The 19,378-nt window shown below is 37.9% G+C and overlaps 1 protein-coding gene across 2 annotated transcripts in view; it reads left to right on the forward strand.

Moving 5' to 3' along the window:
* The first annotated feature begins 235 nt into the window (after positions 1-235).
* The window catches only part of ZMAT1 (zinc finger matrin-type 1), a 33,309-nt gene continuing 14,166 nt past the window's right edge, over positions 236-19,378 (forward strand). For both annotated transcript variants that reach the window (XM_060087724.1, XM_060087723.1), the window contains exons 1-2: positions 236-521; positions 15,382-15,488. In XM_060087724.1, coding sequence (XP_059943707.1) covers positions 236-521; positions 15,382-15,488 — 393 coding nt within the window. The remainder of the gene's footprint in view (positions 522-15,381; positions 15,489-19,378) is intronic.

Here is a 19,378-nt window from a genome sequence, read left to right on the forward strand (position 1 = left end):
TTTGCCCTTGGTCTCCGTTGCTTCCCCTCCAAAGGGAGGCGGGTGACGCCGAGCCGTGGGGGGAGGGGAGGGGTGGCCCGCGGATCTGAAGCGTTCCTATTGGTGGAGAGAAGGAGCGAGAACGAGGCTTGAGCCAAAGAGAGAAGAGGGGCAAGGGGGCGGGGCTAAGAAGGAGGCGGAGACAAAGGAACTTAACTGGAGAGAGATGAAGTGCAATTGTCCGCGCCTCGCTGCGATGGCGGCGGCGCGGAGTACAGCCACACCGCTGGCGGCGGAGTCTTCCTCTAAGGAAGCTACCGTCTCTGCCGCCTCCTCCTCCTCCTACACCGCCTGCGCGGCGGCGGCGGCGGCGGCGGCGGTGGCAGCGGTTGTGCCTGCCTCCTCCGCCACCTCCACCCCTGCCTGCCCGCCTGCCGGTGGCTGCGGCGACGGCGGCGGCGGCTTTGGCGGCTCCACTATGGCGGCGGCGGGGAGGGGGGGCAGTAGTTTTAAAGTAGACACCCGCCCTTGCCTCAGAGAAGGTGAGTTCCCGTCCCGGCGTGTGGGGGCGGCCCCATCTTCTTCGCTGCCTCAGTTCAGTCAGTCCGAGATCGGACTGGGCGCGGTTCGTTAGCGCCCCACCCCCCACCTGCTGTGGCGCAGTAAAGGCCAACCTCGCCCCGCCCCACCCCGCAGTTCTAGCCCCTAATGTGCCAGAGGGACGAAGCAGAGAGGGGCTTCCCTACCTCCCCATGCCCCGAAAAGGATGGCCCCAGGAAAAGGAACTGCAGGTATTCACAAGGCAGGAGTTCGAAGGGAAAAAAAATACCACATAATTTCTCTCCCAGTCAGGGTGCTTTAGTGTTCTCTGTAGGAAGCTGAGATGTCATTTGGTGAAAGCTGAGGAGGCAAGGTAGAAAAGTGTGGCAAAACTAGAAGGTCAGGGAAAGGGAAGGGGGACTGATGGAGAGAAGGGGCAGAGATGAGAGAGAAAAGGCCAAAGAAATGAGAGGGAGGAAATCTCCCTTTGGGGAAATTCAGCATCCCGCAGTGTAGAAACTTGCAGTAGTATACGTAAGGAGAGACAACATAGACGTTTGGGGAGGTTAGAGTGTATATTGAGCTTTAAGGTAGGATCGGTTGGATTTTAGGATCCTAGGGTCTGGTGGAGGGGGTTGTACTGAGGAAAGAAGAGAGGCAGAAGCACAGATTTCAGAATTTTCTTTGGCTATTTGAGGGTGTGACCTTATAAAGCAAGGTTTTCATGCCCATCTTTAAGGTGGTTTTGGTTTTAATAAGTGCTTGTGTACCTACCAACAGGTATTACTCCTAACATAAAAAGATATTTCTTGACTATTTCAGTAGAAGTGGTATTTAGTTCACACAAAGTATATTATATACTTGTAAACAGCCTACTAATAGCAAACTGTAAAATTTGTCATTGAAATGTGTTTTAAAGCAGTTTTGGAAATGCTTCTTAGGTGGTTGAGACCAAGTCCACCCTAGAAGATCTCAGTAAAGCATTTTGCCATCGTAAAGTTCATAATTAATTTCCAGTATATTCTGTGTTACCATATGCTGCTAATTTGCCTCCAAAGTGAAAGACCGTGGACGCCAAAATAGAGTAAAATAATGTAAGTTACTTTTTCTTAGGAGGACACTGCATTAAAATTATCCCATAAAAATAATTTTCTCTTCACATTCTTAAATTATATATCCCATAACCTTTGACACCTTTCACTTTGGAGGAATGGCAAAGCAGTAAAAAAAAAATCCCTTACAATATTTGTCATATGCACATTACATAAATGGCACTTACTAAATATGGAAGTTAGAAATACACTGTAACATGATGTTTTTTAAATTTTTAACTCTCTTACTGAAGGCAACGTTTGAAAGACTATGTAGTACATTCAGTCAGGCTGCATTTGTACAGTTGTTCTGGGATGAAAGTATGAAATCTCCTGGATTTTTTGTTTTTATACCAAAGTTTCTGTCTATAACCAGCAGGAAGGAGGGAACAGTTTTTCAGGGGTGAAGATCACAATTCAGTTTAGCTCTCATGGCCTTTTCACAGTAAGGTTTAGGACCAGCATCTTATAGAAAAATGGCTTTTTGCCTGGCTCTGTAACTGGCTTGGTTGCATTATCTTTGATATGCAAGTATTAATGGCTTTAAGAGATATAAATTCAGAAAGTAGCAGCAATACCCTGTCTGTACTACTGCTAGCTGGTAAAAATGAGGAGAGCCCTTGAATAGGGGTCTGGTGTAGTGAATCTAGCTTCTGTTGTTAGTTTATCTGCTAGATTTTTCTGACCCTGAACAGATCCCAAGCTTCCTGGATTTGGGTCTTGACATTTTTGAAACAGAGGTATTGGAGTAGCCAAACTGGAGGTTGATTTCAGATCTGAAAGCATGAACCATGATTTTGCAGTTCTGCATTGATAATCTTTCGATGACATTTCCATGGCTGTGCACTAGAACAGTGATTCATAAGCCACAGAAACCTTCATTGAGAGTTATGACCTGACATTCAGTGAGTAATGAAATCTGTGTTGTTAGTGTTGAGACAATTTACTAGGATATGAGAAACCAAATATAACTGCTACCTAAAAATTATCTCTTACCATTTCATTTTGGGTAAATATCCTTCATTAACTGTTCAGTCCAAACCAAAACTCTTAAATTTTCACCTAACAAATGATGCATATTTGATATAGTACACTGTCCAAAACACTATTAGGGCTCAAAATATTTTTATTTAGATATTTATAAAGGCCATAAATGGTTACCAGTTATGATAGTGGCTAAAAGAGAAGAGAGAAAAATGTTTCTTGGTGGTGTGCCAATGTCTTTTGCTTGTTTATTTTTTTAAGTCCTAGTTAGGAGATGGCTCTAACAGGTGGCAGAAAATTGTCAAGATTCAGATTATTACAAATCCACTCCAGATAGGACCATTAAAAGTTGTTTGATAAAGCATTTGCTGATCCATATTCAACTGTAGTCAGCATTCCTGAGGATTTCATCTGTCTTGGGGTTGGTAATGAGCAAATATCAGTGGAGATTAGAGATTGCCAAGCAGGGAAGATGAGAAACTCTGAAAGTTTACAAGTGGGAAATTGGGCAATCAACTTAAAAACAATCAACAAATAAAAGAAATGCCAAGTGAACACACATGAAAAAAGCACATACCTACCCCAAATTCATGGCAAGGGGAGTCACGAGATTTTGAGGGACCCTACATATTTCATTCAGTGAAGTTTTTCAAAACTAATGGCTCAAAACTGAATTTTCATCCAGTATTGATGTTGTCATGTGATCATAGTAAAAATCAAAACAAAAATAAAAACCCTCTTGTTTATTTCCCTCTTCCTTTTAAGAAAAAGAAATTATTAAATGGATTCTGTTTTAGATTGGAGGACATGCTGGCATTTAATTTAGTTAATGATCTGTTTGCACAGCCATTACCTAACAAGACTTTCCTTTGTCTTGATGTTATTCAGTAAAGTTCAAGTGCAGCATAAGAAAACGTAGTTAATAGCCTTTCCTTCATTTATTCAGGAATCATTTATTGAACACCTGTGTGTGTGTGCACGTGCGCAGGCACACATGCACCTGTGCCAGGCACTTGGTTCAGTGCCCAGAATATACAGGCGAACTGGACACAGCTATATTATAGAGCTCAATAGTAGTGCTTGATAGTAAAGTTATAAAATAAAAAAATAATTGGGGAAAAAGCAGTTTTAAGGGTAACTAGCCAGACTCCTAAACTATCAAGGCTGCACCATCGTTTATTGTAAATCTGTACTTTGCCCATGGTGTTTCAAATACTATAGGCACACTAAGACACGTTATATTATACATCTAATGTTAGTACTAAGGAAGAATAATTAGCCAACTGTTAGAATTAATTTTTTTTCCAGACTGAAGCAATTTATTTAGCACTTGAAGTTGTTGGCATATTTAACAATCATCAGATAGACCGTAATACTGATAAAGCATTATATGGGTTAATTTATAAAATGTATTCTTAGCAGTTATCTAATAAACAACATTTCTCATTGATTGAGCACTTACTGGCATACTTGCTTTGCTTTCCAAATTGCGACAATCTTCCAATGTCACATGAAGTATTTTAAACTACTATGAAACATACATTCATTTGCTCATAGACTGAAGATTTTATAAAAAGGGCAAAATAATTAAAATTTTAAAATCAAAATCATAGGTTTTATTTTTCACCGTATTTTATTTTTACAAGAGATAAATAAACTGACACCAAGCATTGTAAATGGATGACCACAACAAAAGCAACAATGATTGCAATTACCAAACATGAAACACACTCATACTATGTCATAATATTGCCATTCAGTCCAGTAATCCTCCACTATAACAGCTCTTTACTTTGCAGTGAAAATTGATTTCCATATTTTTTGCCTCTGAGTCCTTGTGGGATTTTTTTTTTTTTTTTTTTTTTTTTTTGCGGTATGCGGGCCTCTCACTGTTGTGGCCTCCCCCGTTGCGGAGCACAGGCTCCGGACGCGCAGGCTCCGGACGCGCAGGCTCAGCGGCCATGGCCCAGCCGCTCCGCGGCATATGGGATCCTCCCAGACCGGGGCACGAACCCGTATCCCCTGCATCGGCAGGCGGACTCTCAACCACTTGCGCCACCAGGGAGGCCCTGTGGGATTTTTTTTAATCAAACAGAAGGTCACAAAAATTATAATCATCCTCATCAGTTCACTCAGTCCCATGTAATTAATTTTTTTTCCTCTTGGTCTTTTGTTAGCACTTTTATGAATTCATTAGTTTTCCATTAGAGTTTTGAAAATGCTTATTCATTCACTTCAGCAGTATAGTCAGTTACCAGAAATCTGTACTTGTCAGAGTCTTTTCCATGACTACCTTGAAGATGAAACCCTTTTATAGGAACATTTTTGTGAAAGCATCAGGGTACACCCAGAACTGTCTGTAAATGACAAAAGACTTAAAAATGACCACGGTTAAAGATTTGATGAAAGTTCATAATAATGCAACTGACAAGGATATTTAGTTATTTCTGAGATATACATTTGAAAGTAATAACTAGAATTATGACTTACAACATTATACCAGAACATATAATTATGATTTTTAGAAATTTCATGTAATGTCTGAAACATTTATATTAATGTATTTCCATACAAATGACCCAAAGAAAGTTTAGTATTAGTTGTTTTTCTTTGTTTTTTATACTGCAGCTTCTTATTAGTCATCAATTTTACACACATCAGTGTATACATGTCAATCCCAATCACCCAATTCAGCACACCACCATCCCCACCCCACCACGGTTTTCCCCCCTTGGTGTCCACACATCTGTTCTCCACATCTGTGTCTCAACTTCTGCCCTGCAAACTGGTTCATCTGTACCATTTTCACATACATGCATTAATATACGATATTTATTTTTCTTTTTCTGACTTACTTCACTCTGTATGACAGTCTCTAGAACCATCCATGTCTCAACAAATGACTCGATTTCGTTCTTTTTTATGGCTGAGAAATATTCCATTGTATATATGTACCACAACTTCTTTATCCGTTCGTCTGTCGATGGGCATTTAGGTTGCTTCCATGACATGGCTATTGTAAGTAGTGCTGCAGTGAACATTTTGGTACATGACACTTTTTGAATTATGGTTTTCTCAGGGTATATGCTCAGTAGTGGGATTCCTGGGTCGTGTGGTAGTTCTATTTTTAGATTTTTAAGGAATTTCCATACTGTTCTCCATAGTGGCTGTATCAATTTACATTCCCACCAACAGTGCAAGAGGGTTCCCTTTTCTCTACACCCTCTCCAGCATTTATTCTTTGTAGATTTTTTAATGATGGACATTCTGGCCAGTGTGAGATGATATCTCATTGTAGTTTTGATTTGCATTTGTCTAATGATTAATGATGTTGAGCATTCTTTCATGTGTTTGTTGGCAATCTGTATCTTCTTTGCAGAAATGTCTATTTAGGTCTTCTGCCCATTTTTGGACTGGGTTGTTTGATTTTTTGATATTGAGCTGCATGAGCTGCTTGTAAATTTTGTAGATTAATCCTTTGTCAGTTGCTTCATTTGCAAATATTTTCTCCCATTCTGAGGGTTGTCTTTTCGTCTTGTTTATGGTTTCCTTTGCTGTGCAAAAGCTTTGAAGTTTCATTAGCTCCCATTTGTTTATTTTTGTTTTTATTTCCATTTCTCTAGGAGGTGGGTCAAAAAGGATCTTGTTGTGATTTATGTCATAGAGTGTTCTGCCTATGTTTTCCTCTAAAAGTTTGATGATCTCTGGCCTTACATTTAGGTCTTTAATCCATTATGAGTTTTTTTTGTTTATGGTGTTAGGGAGTGTTCTAATTTCATTCTTTTACATGTAGCTGTCCAGTTTTCCCAGCACCACTTGTAGAAGAGGCTGTCTTTTCTCCACTGTATATTCTTGCCTCCTTTATCAAAGATAAGGTGACCATATGTGCATAGGTTTACCTCTGGGCTTTCTATCCTGTTCCTTTGATCTATATTTCTGTTTCTGTGCCAGTACCATACTGCCTTGATTACTGTAGCTTTGTAGTATAGTCTGAAGTCAGGGAGCCTGCTTCCTCCAGCTCCGTTTTTCATTCTCAAGATGGCTTTGGCTATTCGGGGACTTTTGTGTTTCCATAAAAATTGTGAAATTTTTTGTTCAACTTCTGTGAAAAATGCCAGGGGTAGTTTGATAGGGATTGCATTGAATCTGTAGATTGCTTTGGGTAGTAGAGTCACTTTCATAATGTTGGTTTTTCCAATCCAAGAACATAGTGTATCTCTCCATCTATTTATATCAACTATAATTTTTTTCATCAGTGTCATAATTTTTTGCATACATGTCTTTTGTCTCCTTAGGTAGCTTTATTCCTAGATATTTTATTCTTTTTGTTGCAAAGGTAAATGGGAGTGTTTTCTTAATTTCACTTTCAGATTTTTCATCATTAGTGTATAGGAATGCAAGAGATTTCTGTGCATGAATTTTGTATCTTAATACTTTACCAAATTCATTGATTAGCTCTAGTAGTTTTCTGGTAGCAGCTTTAGGATTCTCTACGTATAGTATCATGTCATCTGCAAACAGTGACAGCTTTATTTCTTCTTTTCCAATTTGCATCCCTTTTATTTATTTTTCTTCTCTGATTGCTGTGGCTAAAACTTCCAAAACTATGTTGAATAAGAGTGGTGAGATTGGGCAACCTTGTCTTGTTCATGATCTTAGTGGAAAAGGTTTCATTTTTTCACAATTGAGGAAGATGCTCACTGTGTGTTTGTCATATATGGCCTTTATTATGTTGAGGAATGTTCACACTATGCCTACTTTCTGGAGGGTTTTTATCATAAATGGGTGTTGAATTTTGTCAAAAGCTTTCTCTGCATTGATTGAGAGGATCATATGGATTTTCTCCTTCAATTTGTTAATATGGTGTATCACGTTGATTGATTTGCATATATTGAAGAATCCTTGCATTCTTGGGATAAACCCCAGTTGATCATGGTGTATGATCCTTTTAATGTGCTGTTGGATTTTGGTTGCTAGTATTTTGTTGAGGATTTTTGCATTTGTGTTCATCAGTGATATTGGCCTGTGATTTTCTTTCTTTTTGACATTTTTGTCTGGTTTTGGTACCACAGTGATGGTGGCCTCATAAAATGAGTTTGGGAGTGTTCCTCCCTCTGCTATATTTTGGAAGAGTTTGAGAAGGATAGCTGTTGGCTCTTTTCTAAATGTTTGATAGAATTCGCCTCTGAAGCCGTCTGGTCCTGGGCTTTTGTTTGTTGGAAGATGTATTTTTTTTTTTTTTTTTTTTTTTGCGGTACGTGGGCCTCTCACTCTTGTGGCCTCTCCCATTGCGGAGCACAGGCTCCGGACACGCAGGCTCAGTGGCCGTGACTCACGGGCCTAGCCGATCCATGGCATGTGGGATCTTCGTGGACCGTGGCACAAACCCGTGTCCCCTGCATCGGCAGGCAGTCTCTCAACCACTGCACCACCAGGGAAGCCCCTGTTGGAAGATTTTTAATCACAGTTTAAATTTCAGTGCTTGTGATTGGTCTGTTCATATTTTCTATTTCTTCCTGGTTCAGTCTCGGAAGCTTGTGCATTTCTAAGAATTTGTCCATTTCTTCCAAGATGTCCATTTTATTGGCATAGAGTTGCTTGTAGTAATCTCTCAAGATCCTTTGTATTTCTGCAGTGTCAGTTGTTACTTCTGCTTTTTCATTTCTAATTCTATTGATTTGAGTCTTCTCCCTTTTTTTCTTGATAAGTCTGGCTAATGGTTTATCCATTTTGTTTATCTTCTGAAAGAACCAGCTTTTAGTTTTCTTGATCTTTGCCATCGTTTCCTTCATTTCTTTTTAAATTTATTTCTGATCTGATCTTTATGATTTCTTTCCTTCTGCTAACTTTGGGTTTTTTTTGCTTTTGTTTTTGTTTATGCTTTTGTTTTGTGGTACGCGGGCCTCTCACTGTTTTGGCCTCTCCCATTGCAGAGCACAGGCTCAGACACGCAGGCTCATCGGCCATGGTTCATGGGCCTAGCCACTCCGCAGCATGCGGTATCTTCCCAGACCGGGGCATGAACCCGTGTCCCCTGCATCAGCAGGCAGACTCTCAACCACTGCACCATCAGAGAAGCCCCAACTCTGGGGTATTTTGTTCTACTTTCTCTAATTGCTTTAGGTGTAAGGTTAGGTTTTTTATTTGAGATGTTTCTTGTTTCTTAAGGTAGGATTGTATTGCTATGAACTTCCCTCTTAGAACTGCTTTTGCTGCATACCGTAGGTTTGGGGTCATCGTGTTTTCATTGTCATTTGTTTATAGGTATTATTTTATTTCCTCTTTGATATCTTCAGTGATCTCTTGGTTATTAAGTAGTGTGTTGTTTAGCTTCCATATGTTTGTATATTTTACAGATTTTTTCCTGTAATTGATATCTAGTCTCATAGTGTTGTGGTCGGAAAAGATACTTGATACAATTTCAATTTTCTTAAAATTACCAGGGCTTGCTTTGTGACCCAAGGTATGTTCTATCCTGTAGGATGTTCCATGAGCACTTGAGAAGAATGTGTATTCTGTTGTTTTGGGATGGAATGTCCTCTAAATATCAACTAAGTCCATCTTGTTTAATGTATCATTTAAAGCTTATGTTTCATTATTTATTTTCATTTTGGATGATCTTTCCGTTGGTGAAAGTGGGGTGTTAAAGTCCCCTACTATGATTGTGTTACTGTTGATTTCCCTTTTTATGGCTGTTAGTATTTGCCTTATGTATTGAGGTGCTCCTATGTTGGGTGCATAAATATTTACAATTGTTATATCTTCTTCTTAGATTGATCCCTTGATCATTATGTAGTGTACTTCTTTGTCTCTTGTAATAGTCTTTGTTTTAAAGTCTATTTTGTCTAATATGAGAATTGCTACCCAGATTTGTTTTGATTTCCATTTGCATGGAATATCCTTTTTCATCCCCTCACTTTCAGTCTGTATGTGTCCCTAGGTCTGAAGTGGTTCACTTGTAGACAGCATATATACGGGTATTATTTTTGTATTCATTCAGCCAATCTATGTCTTTTGGTTGCAGCATTTAATCTGTTTACATTTAAGGTAATTATTGATATTGATGTTCCTATCACCACTTTCTTAATTGTTTTGTGTTTATTGTAGGTCTTTTCCTTCTGTTGTGTTTCCTGCCTAGAGAAGTTCCTTTAGTATTTGTTGTAAAGCTGGTTTGGTGGTGCTGAATTCTCTTAGCTTTTGCTTGTCTGTAAAGGTTTTAATTTCTCCATCATTCTGAATGAGATCCTTGCTGGGTGGAGTAATCTTGGTTGCAGTGTTTTCCCCTTCATCACTTTAAATATGTCCTGACTCTCCCTTCTGGCTTGCAGAGTTTCTGCTGAAAGATCAGCTTTTAACCTTTTGGGGATTCCCTTATGTGTTACTTGTTGTTTTTCCCTTGCTGCTTTTTATATTTGTTCTTTGTATTTAATTTTTGATAGTTTGATTAACATGTGTCTTGGTGTGTTTCTCCTTGGATTTATCCTGTATGTGACTCTCTGTGCTTCCTGGACTTGATTAACTATTTCCTTTTCCATAATAGGGAAGTTTTCAACTATAATCTCTTCAAATATTTTCTCAGTCCCTTTCTTTTTCTCTTCTTCTTCTGGGACCCCTGTAAGTCGAATGTTGGTGCCTTTAATGTTGTCCCAGAGATCTCTGAGACTGTCCTCAATTCTTTTCATTTTTTTTTCTTTATTCTGCTCTGCAGTAGTTATTTCCACTATTTTATCTTCCAGGTCACGTATCCATGCTTCTGCCTCAGTTATTCTGCTATTGATCCCTTCTAGAGAATTTTTAATTTCATTTATTGTGTTGTTCATCACTGTTTGTTTGCTCTTTAGTTCTTCTACGTCCTTGTTAAATGTTTCTTATATATTCTCCATTCTATCTCCAATATTTTGGATCATCTTTGCTATCATTATTCTGACTTCTTTTCAGGTACACTGCCTATTTCCTCTTCAGTTGTTAGATCTGGTGGGTTTTTGCCTTGCTCCTTCATCTGCTGTGTGTTTCTTTGTCTTTTCATTTTGCTTAACTTACTGTGTTTGGGGTCTCCTTTTCACAGGCTGCAGGTCGTAGTTTCCATTGTTTTTGGTGTCTGTCCTCAGTGGCTAAGTTGGTTTAGTGGGTTGTTTAGGCTTCCTGGTGGAGGGGACTAGTGCCTGTGTTCTGGTGGATGAGGCTGGATCTTGTCTCTCTGCTCGGCAGGTCCACGTCTAGTGGTGTGTTTTGGGGTTTCTGTGGCCTTATTATGATTTTAGGCAGCCTCTGTGCTAATGGATAGTGTTGTGTTCCTGTCTTGCTAGTTGTTTGTCATAGGGTGTCCAGCACTGTAGCTTTCTAGTCATTGAGTGGAGCTGGGTCTTGACATTGAGATGGAGATCTCTGGGAGATTTTTTCCATTTGATATTACGTGAAGCTGGGAGGTCTCTTTTGGACCAGTTTCCTGAACTTGGTTCTCCCACCTCAGTGGCCCAGCACTGACGCCTGGGTGGAGCACCAAGAGCCTGTCCTCCATGCGGCTCAGAATAAAAGGGAGAAACGAAAGAGAGAAAGAAGAAGATAAAATAAAATAAAGTAAAGAAGATAAAATAAAGTAAAGTAAAATAAATAAAAAATGAAATAAAACAAATTAAAAAAATAATTATTGAGAAAAAAAACTTAAGTAATGAAAAAAGAAAAACGGAGAGACAGAACCCTAGGACAAATGGTAAAAGCAAAGCTCTACAGACAATAATCACACACAGAAGCATACACATACATACTCACAAAAAGAGAAAAAGGGAGAAAAATATACATATCATTGCTCCCAAAGTCCACCTCCTCAATTTGGGATGATTCATTGTCTATTCAGGTATTCCACAGATGCAGGGTACATCAAGTTGATTGTGGAAATTTAATCTGCTGCTCCTGAGGCTGCTGGGAGAAATTTCCCTTTCTCTTCCTTGTTAGCACAGCTCCCGGGGTTCAGGTTTGGATTTGGCCCCTCCTCTGTGTGTAGGTCACCTGAGGGCTTCTGTTCTTCGCTCAGACAGGACAGGGTTAAAGGAGCAGCTGATTCGGGGGCTCTGGCTCACTCAGGCCGAGGGTAGAGACGGGTACAGATGTGGGGTGAGCCTGCGGCAGCAAAGGCCCCCATGACATTGCACCAGCCTGAGGCGCGCCGTGCGTTCTCCTGGGGAAATTTTCCCTGGATTACGGGACCCTGGCAGTGGTGGGCTGCACAGGCTCCTGGTATGGGAGGTGATAGTGACCGGTGCTTGCACACAGGCTTCTTGTTGGCTGCAGCAGCAGCCTTAGCGTCTCATGCTTGTCTCCGCACCCCTGTTGCTGCGCTGTCCTCTGTGGCTCCGAAGCTCCCCCACCATGCCACCCACAGTCTCTGCCCGAGAACGGCCTTCCTAGTGTGTGGAAACCTTTCGTCCTTCACAGCTCCCTCCCAGTGGTGCAGGTCCCGTCCCTATTCTTTTATCTCTGTTTTTTTCTTTTTTCTCTTGCCCTACCCAGGTACGTGGGCAGTTCCTTGCCTTTTGGGAGGTCTGAGGTGTTCTGCCAGCGTTCAGTAGGTGTTCTGTAGGAGTTGTTCCACATGTAGATATATTTCTGATGTATTTTTGAAGAGGAAGGTGATCTCCGCATCTTACTCTTCCATCATCTTGAAGCTCCTCTTATATCCCTTTTTAATCACTTTTTTTCCTTTTTTGAATGCAGAATTAAGTCCAAATGCCCTAATGAAGCCAATTATGATTTGGCTTCATTCCAAGCTTTCAATTATTCTCTTTCATATTCTTGTGTACCCCCAGGTACCTTTATTCCACTCTTTTTATCTGAATTTTATTCATCTTTTAAAGCTTAGTTCAAAACCTGTTCACCTCTAGAAAGCTTTTCCCAAACTCCTCAGCAGGAATCCACTGTACCTTATGTCTTATATCACTTATGACATTTTGATCTTGGAATCATAGTTCTTTTTTAAAATAATTAATTAATTAATTTACCTGCACCAGGTCTTAGTTGCGGCACGGGGATCTTTAGTTGTGGCACGTGGGATCTTCGTTGCTGCACGCAGAATCTTAATTGTGGCCTGCAGGATCTTCGTTGCAGCATGCAGGATCTTTCAGTTGTGGCATGCGAACTCTTAGTTGTGGAATGTGGGATCTAGTTCTCCCACCAGGGATTGAACCCAGGCCCCTGCATTGGGAGTGTGGAGTTCTCACCACTGGCCCACCAGTGAAGTCCCCATGGTTCTTTCTATACACATCTTCCTTACTAAATTGTAAATTCCTTGAGATTAGGAGTTATTCACTTGCTGTGTCATTTCCAATATGTGGAGCAGTCATGTATTTATAATGGAAAAATGTCAAGGTAAAACAAAGTTCTGCTCCAACAAATACACATGTGACAAGTTATTCAGATTTCAGGGAATCCTAATTTCCTAACCTTCCAGATGTGGGAAATATTGCTTACCTTGCAGACTTGTTTAAAGAACTAAAGGGGTAAGCTATTATCTTGTTTACACATAGAGGGCCTTCAATAAGTGCTCTTCCTTTTTTCTTATCTCTTTCCAAAATGTGTACCATAGTACTTTGAAACTAACCTCAGTAAATACCAATAAAGCTAAATGATGTGCAAGACACTGAGGGCCTGACCTTGGGTAGTGTTATGGGGAATTAAAAGGAAGAGATGGATATCAAATAACGTTATAAGCTAGAATTGACATGAAACAGTGATTTGCTGGGGAGCAGAATGGCTGAGATTTTGAGTCTGGAATATTATGCCATTTAATAAAGAAAAACAGACCAAGATCTTGTTTGAGAAAATGAGTCAAAGGCAATAAGTCTAGGCAATACCATTCTAAAGGAAAAGTTGTAGGGGTACCAGTAACTTCATGGACTTCATGGAAATTTATCTGGGTCACCAGTAATGAAAGGCTAGGTTAAAATACTTAGCCTTGGGCTTCCCTGGTGGCGCAGTGGTTGAGAGTCCGCCTGCCAATGCAGGGTACACAGGTTCGTGCCCCAGTCTGGGAAGATCCCACGTGTCGCGGAGAGGCTGGGCCCGTGAGCCATGGCCGCTGAGCCTGCGCGTCCGGAGCCTGTGCTCCACAATGGGAGAGGCCACAACAGTGAGAGGCCCGCATACCACACACACACAAAAAGCTTAGCCTTCATATTTCCCAACTTGAGTGTCAGTGTCAAACTTTGACTATTAGAAGTGGGGAAATCTGGAATTAAAGGTTGATCTAGGAAATAAATGAGTGTTAAATTTTAGGAATTGTTGAACCTCTAAATTAGTAGTTTCCTTTTGTCTTCTTAATGGAAACTTTCCCTCTGTAACAAGTTATATTGCCACCAAATGATAATATTTACTTATTATTAAAGAATTTAATAGGAAGTTCAATATCTTATCACTATGCTCAGATTGCATATAGTAGTTAATTCTGAAACAAGGGAAGTCCTGAAATACATTTTAGGTAAACTCTCTACCTTGCTGACTTTAAGAGTCAAAGTTAGAGAAATCATATATTTTAAAACAACCTAAAAATAATTCAGAGAGGATACTATATATTATAGGGATAAATTTTTAAGTGTTCATCACCTTGTTTTTGACATGTTCCTAGTTACAGTTATTATTATCTTGAGCATGCAATTTAAGTAAGCATTTTTAGTCCATACAGTGGTACTGAAAACAAAGCTTAGTTGCAGATATCCAACATAACTTTTAAAATAAATACCTCTAAAGGTTCTTTAAATAGAAAGTCCTACATACTTCTTGCAAAAATTGAAAGAAAACAGTTGTACAGAAAATAAAATGTTAAATGTTCTCCCTTTCTTCCTTTTCTAGCCCTGCTTCCCAAAGTTAATCACTTTTATATTTAATTTATATCTTTCCATATTTTTTATATGTGATGTATATTTAATTTTTGTTAGTGTTGGAAATTGATGTATTTATTCTACAACTTTTTATCCATTTAATATATCATTGGCCTTTCTCTGTGAAAGTATGTGTGGTATCAGCTTATTCACTTAAATAGCCAAATAGCAAGCAAAATTTTGATGTTTTGAGATTTATACCTTATAGATGCATTAATAAATTTTGGGGGAATACATTGCAGCTGTTAAGAAGTTTAGATAGAAGTGTGGACCTCAAGTGTAAATTCAGAAAGTTTTGGCATATGTTATTTATTACAGTGAGAAACATTTAGAAATAACACTTCTAGATGTTATTATATGAACATTACTTTATAGCTTTGGGGGATTCTGTGAGACTTGTTTGGCCAGATGAGTCTACTAATGTTTGTACAACAATGGAAAATGTTTGCCTACTATGGGCAAAGTTTTTTTGTGGTTCCGTGTGATTTTTAGATAACATTGGAACCATAGCTCCAGATAAGTGACAGTCTTATAACAATGCCTTTTTAAGGATTGTCTACTGTAAAACACAAATTCCAAGGCTTGGTTTTTTAATCCTGCCACTCATTATTGGTGCCCCAAATCAGTCTACGAAGCTCATGAAGTTACTGGTACCCCCATAACTTTTCGTTTGGAATGGTATTGCCTAGGCTTATCATGTTAAATAAATAACTCTTGTTATATCCTACATTAGAGGCATATTTACTATGCTCATATTAAATTGCATACTCAATAAGCAAAAAGCTTTTACTGTAGCCTCACAAGCACTCAGGTTTGAGGTGGTATATAAAACAATATGTAGTTGAAGAATGAAAATGATACTTCTAAATATTCATTTATGTGATATGTAGTCTCATTACCCTTTATTTTATTCATAGATATGACTTGGAAAGAACAGGAAAAGACTGAACTTTTTACAGATAATTTTTGTAATATATGTGGAGTAGTGCTGCAGTTTGAATCACAAAGGATTTCACATTATGAGGTAGGTTAAAAATAATGGGAATAGAATCTGAAATAGGTTTTTAAATATAGCAGATAAACTTCATATATTATCTGTTTTTGATTCTTATGAGAATCCTGTGTACTATTTCCCTTTGATGGATGAGGAGCCTGGCTCAGAGAGGTACAGTAACTTACTAGCTTAAGTTTGGAGAATTCAGGTTTAAACTTAGTCTTTTTGACTCCAAAGCATGTTTTCTTTTCTTCACATCATTCTGCCTCCATTTGTATCTATCAAGCCACTATATCCTTCGTGTCCTTGTAGTAAATATAAGGGGAGTTTTATAAAGCTTGAGTAGGAAATAGTTAATGTGAATCAAGGGATATTATTGAACTCGAGTTTTCCTTTACAGTAAATGAAGGATAAAAACAAAATGAACTAGTCTTGCACTTGATTTAGCTACATGTTTTTAAGCACAGTACCATAGAATTCTAGAGTTAAAAGAGGAATGTTTAATGTCCTTACTTCTTTAGTTTATTGATTAGAAAACTGAAACCCAGAGGGATAGTGATTCTGCATAGCTAATCTTGGCATGACTAAGCTTAAAAATGATTTCTTCTAATTTCATATCCAGTGTTCTTTCCTTTCTTTTAGTGTTGTCTCCCATTTCTACATCATATTATGAACTATTGGATTTATTTTCATATCTGGTATCCGTGTTAACAAAAGTACTAGATACATTTACTTAAAAGAAATACAATGCCAGTTCTACTTTTTTAAACACCTCATCTTGTTTTGCCCATTGCTCATCTTATTGGAAACTATATTTCAGCCCTTAGGTTGATTGGGATTCAATTACTGTAATTACAGATAGTGAAATTGTGTTGGCCGTGGATTAAGAGGACGTAGGTTCAAGTCTTAACTCCACCATTGTTGTGAAACCCTGGGCAAGTCACTTTACCTCTCTGAGCATGGTTCTTGACCCTGCAAAATGGGGGCATAAGATCTCTCTTACTATACTTGTGAGAATTAAGTGAAATCAGGTATGTGATTGTGCCTAGCATATCCTGGGACCCCGAAGCTCAAAGATTTAGTGTTAATAAAGAGAGACACATAATCAAGGGGCTCTGTGATAACTGTGGTTGGAACCATTTGAATTTAAATTTGAAAAATCACTTTTATGGGCTTATGAAGTACTATTCAGTGTAGAATATATACAAAAATATAAGAAAATATGAATCAATCATAATTCTGTTGCAAGTAAGCATCATTTAATTAACTTCTATTTAGTTTATATGATTCCAGTATGCTTTCTAAACACACATATTTTTACAAAAGAGAATTGTATGTTGTTTTGCACTTGCTCTTTCATATAAGAACATATTCTGAACACTTTGTCCTATCATTACGTCTTTTTACTTTTCTATAATAGTTTAATGGCTATAAAGCATTATGTTATGTAATGTTGTAGCATATTTTTTAATTTAAATTTCAGCGCCATCTGTAAGTTTGGTACTTAAGCTTGTTAAATAATCAAATCAAAATTATACATGACTTTCCATATATTTGAAAGCACTTCTGTGCAAATATCCTACTTGAAAAGGTGATTTTTTTTTCTCTTTAGTATACAGCTTGGTTAATAGTGTCAGACTATCTCAGCATAGTATTTATTGTACATGTAAAATAGGACAGTACTGCAGAAGTTTTGAATTTTAATGAGGTTGCACTTATTAATATTTCCTTTTGTATTTATACTTACATGTTTAAGAAACCATTCTTTGTTCTTTTGTCATATAGATATTTCTGTCTATTTTCTTCTAATACTTTTAAAAGTTTTATTTTTTAGGTTAAAGTGTTTGATCCATCTGGTATTGATTTTCACATATGGATGGTGGTAACATTATTTTCCATACAGATAGCCAGGTATACCAGCAATATTTATTTAAACAGTCCATCCTTGCCTCACTGATTTGTAGTGGCATCTCTATCATAAGTTAATTTTCATATACATATATATATATATATTTATAATGTCATTATGTTTTATTGTATTGCTTTGTTAGCCTGTCTCTATGATAATTTCACCTTATTAGTATAGCTTTAAAATATGCCATGATACCTGGTAGGGAAAATTTATATGACAAAAAACTCATTATAAAGTCAAAAGACAAGCCACAGATTGAGTGCTATTTATAACCGATATAACTAACAAAGGATTAGTATCTAGAATATATAAAGAACTATATATCAATTAGAACAAGAAACAACCCAATAGAAAAATGGGAAAGTGTTATAAACAGGCTATAGAAGAGATACTTAACTTCAGAAGTGATCATATGGGAAATGCAAGTTAAAGTGATAATGAACTACCTTATCAAAACCATCATGCTCGCAAAAATTGAAATCTAACAGCACTTAACACTTCAGGAGAATATAGGAAGACAAATCACTCATATATGCTACATTTGGAGTTGTAAACTGCTTCAACATCTTTTTTAATTAATTTTTATTGGAATATAGTTGCTTGCTTCAACATCTTTGGAGAGAAATTTTATAATACCTATTAAAGCTGAAAACTCTCATACCTTATAAGCCAAATAGTCCATATCTAGGTGTCTACTTTAAAGAAACTCTTGGACATTATATTAGGAGATATGTTTACATATGTTCAGTGCAGAAATGCTTATGATAGCAAAATAAACAAACATAACTGCCTTCAGTAGGGGACTTGATGGGTAGCATATGGAGTGGAATATTATGCAGCATGTAATATGAATGAACTAGAGCTATATGTATCAATATGGGCAAATCTTACATAATGTTGAGTTATAAAAAGTTGAAAAGGATATGAATAGACTGATTCCATTTTCATAAAATTAAAAAAATGACAGTAGTACATAATACTGTTTATGGGTACATGCATATCTAGTAAAAGAAGAGAAGCATAGAGGAAATGATATAGACCAACTTTAAGATAGTGGTTACCTATTGAGAGAGACTGAGGAGGGGAGGGATTGTTGGCATGAGGAGATAGGACTGTATGTGTAAAACTTTACCTCTTTTGAAAAGGAGATCTGAAACAAATATAGAAAAATGTTAATAATATCTGTTAAAACTGGGCAGTGGGTATGTACTTCAGCTATATTATTTCCTGTGCTTTTCTATATGTATATATTTCACAATTTAAAATGCTGTAGAGAGAGAGTAAGTAGTTGCCTCACAGTATATGTTCAGGAATGTTAGTTTCCCTTCTATTTACACCAACATTTTCGTTATCATATATTTTGTTATACATTTGTTCAGAGATTTTTCTAATGTGCCTAACCTAGAATGGTTAATTTCCTCACATAAAAGAATTTGAGAGGTAAGCAGTACAGGGCTGATGTGACAGCTCCATAACATTATCAGAGATCTAGGCATTTTCTGTCTTTCTACTCTGATGAACTAGCCTCTGTCCTCAAGATCCCCCATAGTCCCAGATGACCTTTAAATCTTAATTCCAGAAGCAGGAGGGAAGAAGGTTAGAAGAAGGGTTCATCCTCCATCCTTTTAGGAGGCTTCCCAGAAGTTCTACCCAGCATTTCAGATTACATCTTATTGGCCAGAATAGAGTCACAAGGTTACATCTTGCTGAAAAGGAGGCTGGAACATGCAGTCTTTTAGCTGGGTATATTGCCTAAGATGTGTAACTAAGGAAGAAGAAGAAGTTTGATATTAGGCAAAAAAAAATTAGGAGTCTCTGTCAAAAACAAAAACCTAGAAGTTATTGGACTCTAAATTACAGCATTATTTTCATTTTAACTGAGATTTAGAGATTTGAAAGCATGTGAAGCCTTTTCGTAAACTTGGTACACATTAAATATATTTCAATTCACGAGTACTGTCCTCAAATTTGAAGAGGTGTAAATTTGGGGTACCTCTGTTATTGAATA

The sequence above is a fragment of the Mesoplodon densirostris genome, chromosome X (genome assembly GCF_025265405.1).
Source record: "Mesoplodon densirostris isolate mMesDen1 chromosome X, mMesDen1 primary haplotype, whole genome shotgun sequence".
NCBI lineage: Eukaryota > Metazoa > Chordata > Mammalia > Artiodactyla > Ziphiidae > Mesoplodon > Mesoplodon densirostris.